General features: G+C 36.6%; 1 protein-coding gene across 1 annotated transcript in view; it reads right to left on the minus strand.

Moving 5' to 3' along the window:
* Window positions 1-810: 810 nt before the first annotated feature.
* The window catches only part of COPB1 (coatomer protein complex, subunit beta 1), a 17,485-nt gene continuing 7,044 nt past the window's right edge, over window positions 811-11,251 (minus strand). Inside the window, exons 11-21 of the mRNA XM_009890960.1 lie at window positions 10,454-10,550; window positions 9,707-9,867; window positions 8,905-9,025; window positions 7,802-8,029; window positions 7,445-7,624; window positions 6,627-6,771; window positions 5,004-5,123; window positions 4,413-4,558; window positions 3,391-3,480; window positions 2,456-2,611; window positions 811-1,141 (exon numbers count right to left, since the gene is read on the minus strand). Of these exons, the coding sequence (XP_009889262.1) occupies window positions 1,082-1,141; window positions 2,456-2,611; window positions 3,391-3,480; window positions 4,413-4,558; window positions 5,004-5,123; window positions 6,627-6,771; window positions 7,445-7,624; window positions 7,802-8,029; window positions 8,905-9,025; window positions 9,707-9,867; window positions 10,454-10,550 (1,504 nt within the window). The 3' untranslated portion in view covers window positions 811-1,081. The remainder of the gene's footprint in view (window positions 1,142-2,455; window positions 2,612-3,390; window positions 3,481-4,412; window positions 4,559-5,003; window positions 5,124-6,626; window positions 6,772-7,444; window positions 7,625-7,801; window positions 8,030-8,904; window positions 9,026-9,706; window positions 9,868-10,453; window positions 10,551-11,251) is intronic.

Below are 11,251 nucleotides of genomic sequence, written 5' to 3' on the forward strand. Positions count from 1 at the left end.
GGGATAGTAACTCAGTTCTCTTCTGTTCTACTGGAGCAGGACACAGCTGTACGGGACTTTCTGCCAACTGGAAGAGTACTGTTGGCTCTGGGGACTCTTCTGTAGAACTAATTGCTTGCAACAATTTAACAAATTCAGAATTAATGCTTAACAGATTAAGCAAAAAGTATTTTCAAATCTATTGGCCACGTGTTTTAATCTACCGCTAATTTGCGTAACATTTAGTAGCCACATGGTGTTAACTCACTTCCACATCCAGACCTGACCCTTCACTCACAATTCTTCCTTTTCCACAATTCCTCAACTTGGTTCAATCCACTGCAGGATCATAATGTGTCTGAATCCTTCCTGCCTGAGTTTACACATGCGGCTAACGGCTGCGTTCACTGAAAATACGCCTTACGCTGCCACAGCTTTAATATTGCCCTTGGCTATCCTTTCTGTATTAACTAAAAAACACGAACACCACCAGCAATGTTATTGTTACTCATGATAACCCTGTTATGAAAGCATTTCCAAAACAAAGTTTAAGGTTCTACTACTTGCTGGAAAGAGCTGATTTTTGACAACCTCTTTTTCGGTATTACAAGCTTGTCTGTGCCAAGTGATTACATTACTAAACCCTCTAGAACACACTGCCTTTGATTTAGTTGTCAATATATATATTCTCTTAGGTATACCAGAGTATTTTAAGAGTCATGACCACATATTCACAGCATTCAGGCCTAACCATTGTTGTAAACATTTCAGCTATTACACACTCCCACTGACCAAATAATACAGAGTTTGTAATTTACAGACAAAACAGTACTGGCATAATTTGTTTATTGTACTATGAGCATCAGTATATATTAGAGACAAAGAAAACATGACTTCCAGGACAAAGAAAAAAACCTGGAGACTTAAAATTTTGCTCAGTATCAATCATGGAGAACCTATAAATTATCTGCTGGAATGCTTTCAGCTCAAAAGCTTGGCTTCTACAATTACAGAACACTGAAGAATATAAGATGTTCTGGATCCCAAAAGCCACATACCTAAGGTTAAATTGTAAAAGACCTGAAAAGACATTAGGTAAAATTTATAAACTTGTTTTCTTCTGAGACAGGTTGATCTTATCTCCAAGACTCAGGGCCATTCCCTGTAAGGAAAAGAAAGGAGACATTCATGACACAGATACTTCAAAATAACTTTATCTATATTAAAATGGAAGTTCCATATACAGAAATCTGTTAGTTAGTGCCATGGAAATTCAATTATTTCTAACTGCTCACTTAGTTACATACATTATAGTGCACACCTTCTTAACACCAGGTAAAGGCTAGATTTACAAATATTATTGAAATAATCAAATTTGAATTTGAGCTAGCAACTGCTAAATGTGTTATCAATACAACAGGCAGAAAAATGAAAAAAAAATGTAAACCTTTTGACCTCCCACCAGTTCAAAGTATGCTGCCACTGAAGAAATTACAACTGTCAGTCCAGTTACTGAAATTCAGCTGTTGAAAGTCTCAGCGCTGATACTAGCACTCAATGCACTGAAGTTACAAAAAATAATTTCATCACAGAACCATATTAATATTGCAAGAAACTGAAGAAATCTCAAGAGAAACTGCACAAGTAAATCCATCCAATCAACAACAGAATGATCTCAAGATGAAACTAAGTTGGCACATATAATTGAATGCAGTCTTATGTAAAACTGCCACTATAAATATATCAGAAACATAAAACCACTCTGAAATCTTTACAATGACATCACAAACTAAATTGTTGTATGTGATGAATGTGAAAATTCTCAGGCAGTCCTTTACTACATGCTCTTTAAAATACTATTATTGGTACACTAGCTGGTCTGTTGTTAAACAGTTCCAATTTCTGTACATTTTTTAGTCAGGAGGTAGAATTTCTAAAATCCAAAGCAGACTCATAGATGTACTTTAGAAAATGATTCTACTGAAAGACTTTGGGATTTGTTGTTTTTAAAAAGAACCAGTAAATAGCAATTACATGCATAACATTTTCTTATTACATGAAATTGAAATGTATAATTCAACAGCAAACAAATCATGGAACCTTGGGGAGCATTTGCTCTTTATTTAAAAGCAAATCAAGTATGCTATCTTATTTGCAGCACTACGGATAAAATAAGAAAATCGTGGCCCAAAGGCCTATTTTATGATAATGCACTGGGAGAGAACATGTACAATGTGGTCTTAAGGTATGATTACACCTAACTAAAAAGCCTTTTTTTCCTCATAACGTGTGTCTAAGATAGTTTTAAAAACCTAAGGCTGAAGTTTCTAAATTCATCTTCCCTAAAAATTTTCCCGTTTACCTAATACTAGAAAATCACTAACAACCAAAAATTTGCAAGTTTTTTTAGAGTGCTCAGTACATTTTTCTTAAAAATGACAAGGAGAAACAGTGCTTTAAATAGAAGCCACATTACCTGACTCTTTGCACGGATTCGTATGTGACCAGTGACAGGCGCCTCTGGTCCAAGATGAATTGGCTTTTCAATGCTGACATTTGCAAGTGCATCTTCTCCAAATATGGAACGCGCATAAAGATTGGCCGCCATAAAGCCACAATAACCGGAAAGTGCCTACAAAAACCACATCTGAACTCTTTAGAAATGCCAAAATGCCTTAAATACATTTTAATTCATCCTAAGTATAGCTAGGCAAATATTAGTATTTAACATTTAAACTTCTGTCTTTGCATACAACATTTTTTAAAATGTGAGAATCGTGCAGTAGGAAACAGTGGTGGCCTTTTTCTAAAATTAATATTGAAAGATATGCAGACTACAATATTCAGCAAAACAAGGCAGGATGGCATTTTTTGATCCGATTTTATGAACAGCAAAATGGTAAAGAAGCTAAATAGTAGCAATAGCTGCTACACCTATTTTGGCTACTACATATATATTAGCTAATAGCTATTATATATTTTATCTTAAAAGCAAATAGCTATTCTATATATATATATATATTGCTTCACAAAAAGGCTAAATTGGCAAAAGAAAGGTAAATTTTGACAGAGAATGATGGAACTTGGAGCTACCAAAAAAAACACCTCTGTATAAAAATAGATGGTTCCATCAGATCTATACTACACCCTAGCTACTACAAATTAAAACAGATGTTTTCATTTTTCTAGCTGGCGGAGAAACAGCTGAAGTGATTAAGCGATATGAGAATTTTGATAACATTAACTTGCTTTTTATTCAGTTCAGAGCACTCATTTAAAATTTTGAAGTATATGTACTATTTCGTATTGTAAACAAGTGTCTTTCATAATATTTGTAACAAATGCTAAACAAATTAAACAAAGCATGCAAACTAAAAAGGGTGTCTAAAAGTCTTCAAGCAAATAGCTCACCTTCTCTGGAGTCAGGCATTTCATATTGGTTGACTTCAGTATGTGCTGTAAGTATTCATTTAGATCAATGATATTGGTATTCACTGTAACCTTCAAGAAGGCAAAAAAGAAGGCAATTACTTTACTTAGCATCTCGGGCATTTCTGAAACCATCTCTTTTTCAGAACTCTACAAAGACGACTGCTGCTTTTAGGAATAGTTTAAAAATTGCTAAGGCTTCACATATTCCAGATTAAAATCTGTTGTTTACAAGTTCCCTGAGAGAACTTAAATCCACTCTCAAGCGAACACACGTAAATACATGTAGCGAACAAAGCTACAGTTTGTGTACAAGATCTCCCATTCTGTTTATGTTTCTACTCTGTTCTTAAATTATGTTGCTCTGTTGCATGAGATTATCTCCCTTAAATGCTTTTTTAACAGGCTGTAACTAACAGTTTGGGCACCCTCTAATGTTAAGTGTACCTATTATTTTGTGGTCATCCACAACCACTCTGTAGGCAACAGCTGTATTGCAAGGTAACGAAGTGAAAGACGTCCCTGCCCATGGCAAGGAGGTTGGCCTAAATAATCTTTAAAAGGTCCCTTACAACCCAAACCATTCTATAATAATAATTAAAAAAAAAAAAAAAAGACAGACAACATAATCCAGAACTGGAGAGGCTAAGCAGTATGACTAGTTCTGCAGTCTCAGCATTAATTCATACTTGTTGCCATCTCTCACCTTTGAGCCAAAATACACAGCAATCACCAAGCAATTTGGACACCTTCTCTACAGGAGGTAAGGCTCAACACACATAGGTCTTTTGTAAGAAAAAAATAGTTATTGCATCACCAAGCTTGTGAAACAGATAAGATAACAATAAGAGAATGAGTTACTCGAGGCCAACATCCAACACAGACGTTGAACGAGGTTTGTACCACAAGAGATAATGTTGATGCAAAGAGCTGATGTAGAAACAAGAAACAGAATTATAGCTCATCAAAGAAATTCCAAACAGCATACAAAAAATAAAACTAACTTTGTTTTCCCACTCAAATTCTGCCCACATCTGTCTGAACTCCGCATCTGTACAAGAAGCAGGCTGGATGTAATCCATGATGTCAATGTGAATATCACTGAGAACCACACAGTTTCTGTCACTGGCTGCTCCAGAGACGTCATACACTGCAATAAAAAACACAAACCACCTTAATGGTTAAAAAAAGTGAATTTGCACTAAAGAAGAGTGCTCAGTGACCACCTGCCAGTTAACAACAGTCAACACTTGCTCAATCTCATTGCTGACCTCTGTCCTCTTCAAGTGCTTTACCCCATTGCGACAGAACTTTAAGTGTATTGGTCTTTCAGGCAAAGCTGCCCAGCTCATTCCAAATCCAGAGACTTGGGTTCAAGTATCATGCTTACAATCATTCTCAACGTAGCATGTTCTACTATAATTTTAAGTAAAAGCAATGTATTTTTTTTTAAATCACTACAAAATATTCATACGTTGCAGACCATTTAATTTCCTCTTCCAGTATGAAGTGTTTTAATTATTTTTGAGCTCATTAGGCAGTTAAGAAATGCTACACATTAATGTTAATGTTGCACATTGAATTTGTTTACTTACCGATATTACCAAAAATTATTCCATTTTCTGTTGAGGCGACTTTGACATTAGCCTTAATGTTTGCAAAATCATGTGGAGCAAGTGTCAGAGGAGATGGTTTTTCCACAAGTTTCAAGTCACCTGTGTAAAGAAATTGGGAGATGGGAATCAAGAAACATTAACCATACACAATGAGTTTAGCTTTTGGAAAATTTTTTAAATTTTCTTGTCATTCAATTCCAATGTCTACAAAGTTGCACTAAATACTGCCATAAAAGGGTTTGTTGATTTGGACTTTTGTTTGTTTGTTTTACAGTTTGCTACCTGCAAGACAAAAGAATTTACATTACATTGGAGATTTCAGTTAAAATATTAGCGTGTTCACCCAAACCCCAATGAAAACAAACGTAAATACTGACTTAAATGGGCTTCAGATTAAATCTTGTATTAAATTTTTAACTATCAGGAAATGGTTAATTCTACCATATGTTTTAATCGCTGTTAACATCATAATGCCTAATCCTACAGTCTCAAATCCAAAGTCCAATGTCCAATATTACATGCACTAAGCTATTTATAAACAGGACAAAGTATCACCTTGATTTTGAATATAATTGCTCCCAGGAAACAGTAAGAGATGTATTTTTCCTAATCCTTTAGCAAGCAATTGTAAGACTCCTTAGTTCCATCAAACTGTGCAGTTTGAGAACACAGCAGGAACAGCATCAGCTCTGCACGCACGAGTGATGCATCAAGTCAGCTTTTGCAACGTATCTGAAGACACCAACTGGGAAATACAGATTTCCACTTTACTGAGCTGATAGATAGAAAATTACAACTTTTTGAGTAATATATTCATTTTAGTTATCTCCCTTATTTGTCCGATCAAATGATTTACAAAAGATCAGGAGGAAGGTTATACACCTCCAGTCATATTTACATCAATTAAAAGTATGTAACATGCATTCTCTTAGTATCTTGTAAACATATTTCAACTCTTGACTGCCAAAACAGAACATAACCAAAAGGAAACTGGCTACTGTTCTTGGATTATCTGTTCCAGTCCCTCACCTACAAGTAGTTAATGAAGTCTCAGTATTGTTCAAGCAAGTCTGTGGTACAGCTGTTGGTACAGGAATGGTTTCAGTTGAGTAAATGCAGTATTTAAGTACTTCAGGCTGAGTGCAAGAACCACCTAGGGCAGACGGCTTTCCGTTGCCTGACATTTGCTCCATACCAATTTGGATTTTGTCCTCTCGCTCTATGGTAACAGCACAATGGGGAATAAGTATATAAAAAACCAACCGTCTGTATTTCAGGAAAAGGGGAGAAGGGGAAATGGAATGCTATTTTTCTAGAGAAAAAAGCATGAAAAGTTCAAGATCTGATATATATAACATCAGATAGTCTATAACCTGTTTATAACATCAGATAGTGTTGCTAGTGCCAGTGGATACAAGTCTTCCACCTTTTGGACGAAAAATATATTTTTAAAAGCATTAAGAAACATCCTTTCAAAATGACAACTAGCTGGCATAAATCTAAGTATTTAGAAGCATTTCAGAAACTCCTTACAACCAGGTACCAACGCCCAGCACCTCACTGCTGCTCAACAGTTGCGTTGCTTCCACCAGTACTCCTTACCTAGCGTGGCTAGTTCTAGTGTGCAGTTCTGCAGAGTATCACTGGTCTGGTTGACCACAAGCACATCCAGCACAATGTCATACTGATTGACATGGACATACGCTTCTGCATAGACAGGGTCTGAGAAACCCGTCAGTTGAGTAACCTGTGAAAGAAAAAAAAGTCATCAATTTATAGCTACACAAACAATGACTGTCCGTATCATTCATACAAATCAATTTTACTGCATCCTTCCCTCACATGTCCTTTTGCGTACACACTACGATTATAAAACCTTTGCAGGTGAAATCTATTCTGAACGGAATTCATCTAAGTTCCCAAAATATGGACTGTATTCTTAAAAAGATCAGCAGGACAAAGAAATGCTGACTTGAAATGAGAAAGTAACTTCAAACGGTAAAAAGAACTCATCCAGACTTTTAACGAATAAAACACCTGTTTTTTTATCCATAACTAACGAACAAATCAAGAGACAACTTCTCTTTGGACCTTCTCTGCAGGCCCTGGTAACCAGCAGCAGAAAAGGTACAAAGAGTGAAACAAGGATGTGGTGCACTTGGCAATAGGTTATGGCAGCCAAAGAAAGGGGTTCTTAATCACTTGTGACATCCCTGCTCTCTTCCCTGTGAACCTTACTGGGCTCTTCACACCAACAAACAATCTTAATTTCTTCTCCACATCCTACCAGCTCAGCACTCTCCAAGTCTCCTTGTTCTTTCCCTCTCACGTGAAGAGGGTAACAACTTTAAGTACAAGGGCTTTAAAAAAAAACAAGCAGCACAAAGCGTATATAATTAAAACACTGGCTTTCGCATTACCTTATTAAGTTTGGACGCAAGAGGATCAGCAGCCTCTTTCCTCTGTGTGTTTCCCATTGCTGCAAGCAGGCTAAGCTGAAACTGGTCTTCTTTTGAGCTCATTTCATTTTTAGCAGTAAGCTGCATGAAGGAAATGGGATCATCTGGCTGAACCGTAACATTCCTCTTCTCAGATTCTTTCTGCAGGAAGAGAAATATTCAAGAATTCATGATGAATTTCATTCCTTAGTGCAGAAACACAGTCAAATAATGGCTGACTTACACACAGTCAGACAGCGACATTTCTGGCACCTGCTTAGATGTGAACATCCGCAAGAAATTCCAAGTGTTTATGGTTACACATTTAAAATAGCTTACCTTCTGGGAAAGTTTCTCCTCTTCTAGCTTGGCTGACAGCATATGAGAGAGGGACTGCCTGCACTCTTTGTTGAAAATATCATTCATGAGAGGAGAACATTCTGACAAAACTTTCAGACACAAGGAAATACGATCCACATCATCATCTGTAATCGGCTTCTTGGGAAGAGATGACTTTCCCAAATGGAGAATAGTGGCCATCAGCAGCATAGCTTCAGCAATAAAGGACTGAGAATGACAAAGGAAAGAGAATGGAAGGAGGTTATTGCATTTTACAGAAATGTTTATTTCTGACTGTCCCGGTTTCAGCTGAGATAGAGTTAATTATCTTTCTAGTGGTTCCTGTGTTTTCAGATTCGGTATGCAAGGAATGTCAATAACTCATATTGGTTTTGTTGTTGCGAAGTGATGTTTGTACTAGTCGAGGACTTCTTCCGGCTTCCCATAGAAGCTGAGAAGGAGCATAGACAGAACAGAAAGGCCAATGGAATATTCCACACTATAGACGTCACGCTCTGTATATAAATGGGGGTTGGCCAGGGAGTGTGGAATCCACAATCTCTGCTTGGGTCAGGCTGGGCAACCAATTTACTGGGTGGTGAGACTGACTTGTGTCTTGTATATTCTTTTACCATTATTATTATTGTTATTTTCATTTTCTGTTACGGTTCTATTAAACTGTCTTTATCTCCACCCACAAAGGTTTTTTTTCCCCCCTTTCCCCTCTTCTCCCTACCCTTCGGGGTGGGCGGGGGAAGGGAGGGGCGAGCAAGAGGCTGCGTGGTCCTAACTACTGGCTGGGGTTAAACCATGACATTGACTTATTCACAAAAAGGCAGACATTAATCTATTCAGAGATTTTATGATTTGATTACTTATTTTTTTTTTAGTACTTATTATCTAAAAACCAAGCAGCATGATTTAGAGACTGTTTAAAGTGACTGCAAAGCAGTAGGCCCTCTTTGTGACCCAAATTATCATTATTATCCAATCATGTAACTGGCACTTCACTTTGGACTTGAACCATTTTGCATCCATTTAAAAGAAGAGACAACAACCAGCTCTTCTTTGCAACTACAGCAAAAACACAATAGAAGACTTACGTTTTGTTTCTTCTTTTCCTGAACTAGTGACACGTATCGTAAAGCAATCTTAGTTAAAGTTGTAGCAAGAGAAGCTGCAACAAAGAAATCACCATCAAGCAGGAATCCTCGTAACGGAGGTCTGCAAAGACAAATGATAATAAGAAAACTAGTTTTGGATGACACACTTTAGCCTACTTATCTTCATACCTTAACATCAATACTGTACAAACAAAAGAAGCTTGAAAAGTCTCCTAAGTTTGTGGGTTTTTTTACTCTAGAAGTAATTTTCCAGATATAGAGATATTCACAAGTCACACAGCCGTTTCCACACAGAATAGAGAGTGAAGTGAAAAGCGTAATGGATAATGTCATTGTGGCTCTGAGATGATAATGACTAGTCAAGATGAAGTAGCCCATCTGCAGTAATTAAATAATGCAGTAACTGTTCTAGCTACCAATGAAATAAACTACAGAAAATATTAAATAGTGCAAGGTGATATTAAGAAAAAAAAAGTTTTAATCTAAAGGCAACATCTCTGTATCCAATTAAAATTGTGACGGGACTTTATGCATTAATTATAAAGAATCAACTAGAATATCAGGATACCGTAATTAATAATGTCCTTTTTGATATGCAGTAAGCTTTGATTACAAACCCTAAGCAATCAGGCAACTTCCTATCAGATACCACCTACTTGGGATAATACCTTAAAACAGGAAATTACCTGAACCACTAAACTCGGCGTAAGAGAGAATACCACTTTAAAAAAAAAAAAAAATTAACCAAGTCACTCCTGGCCTAGTATGCAATCTTAAATACCTGTCTTCTTCCTTTTTGGCAGGTCGGGAACTACTGAGAGCGCTCTGTGTTGCATAAGTGCCCATCTCGGTCACCAATTTTTGGGCTGGACCCACAGACACCTCTTCTTCAGGTTTTAGCTCACCAGTTTCTTTCTTGATTTCAGATTCTACTATTGGAATCTAGAAACAAACAGGAAACAACTGTTACAATTAATATTAAAAAGATGGTTTTGTTCTGCAGAAGGTTTTAAGAAAAATTATCTGCACTGTTAAGGTTTTTATAAATAAAAGGTCACTTACAGTGCAACAGTTTTGAGAGAATTTGAGGAGCTAGGCAGACGTTGAAAGATATACAGAATCCTCCTACCCATACAATAAAGCTCACATTGCACAGATTGTCTTAGATCCCTCTCAGAACAATGCAGACTTAAAGCACTCTCCTTTCGTTAGTGGATATAATTAAATTGTATCTTAAAACTGCCAAAATTTTTGGAAACAAGGAATTTCTCATCTCCCCTCTTAACAGATATCACTTATTGTTAGTATATGCTAGCTTCAGGTGTACTACTTAGAAAAAACTATTAAGAACACAAAAACCTAACTAGTTTTTACCTTAGATTTCTTGTGCATATGCCATTACAAACAATAAGTGCTCAAAACCCTGTTGCATCTTACCTGATTTTTTTTTAAATACCTTTTTCTTAGAAAACACACGGCATAATAGCAAGTAAAACCACGAAGAGCTAGCCCAACAAAGTAAACACACCTCTCCAAGTGATCTGCGAACTTCTGTCATCACACTTTGGATATCTTCCTTTGTGCTGCAATACTCTCCAAGGATCCATAAAGCTCCTCGATAAATCCTAAGGCGAGAACAGTAACTTAAGTCATGCTTCCATGATATACGCAAATTAGCATCAAGGGAAGTGATTTATGGTCAGGTGGTAAAGGCCATCCTTGACAAATTCAAGAGGATGCGACTGACAGAAAGCAAGTTTGATCAAGAACAATCATCCTTTCAGTCTTAGTAAACTAATGAACAAGTATATCAAATGAGATATATTCTCTGCTACAAATTTATTCCCATCTGTCTTAATCTTGATCATCACAAAATTCAATTTCATTACGATCTTAATGAAATAACTCTACTGTATGTTAATGAAGTCAGCTGTAATTTCTCCAGTTAACCAAGACAAACTAAGTTTTCCTTCGTACAGGAGAAAATGAAAAACAAGAACATGAATAAAGATTAGGGGAAAAACAAAAATCGCAAAGCTTCAGAGGGTTTTTTTCCCCACTTAATGAGATGGTGACAGAGATACGATTCAGAGCTTCCTGTGTATTGGAAGAATGGCAGAGAGGTGTCTTGATACAAAGACATTCTCATATGACTTAACCTTTTCAGATCCATCAGATAAACAAGTTTTTAGAGACCTGAAACGTACTAAAGAAGCTTTGCAAAGGTACTAAAGAAGCTTGGCAGACTGCAAAGCCCAGCCTGCATTAGACTGGGTTTTCTAATAAATGTATGGTAAGTATTTCCAGTTGCCTACAAGTGCAAATT

The sequence above is a fragment of the Charadrius vociferus genome, unplaced genomic scaffold (assembly GCF_000708025.1).
Source record: "Charadrius vociferus isolate BGI_N301 unplaced genomic scaffold, ASM70802v2 scaffold248, whole genome shotgun sequence".
Classification (NCBI taxonomy): domain Eukaryota; kingdom Metazoa; phylum Chordata; class Aves; order Charadriiformes; family Charadriidae; genus Charadrius; species Charadrius vociferus.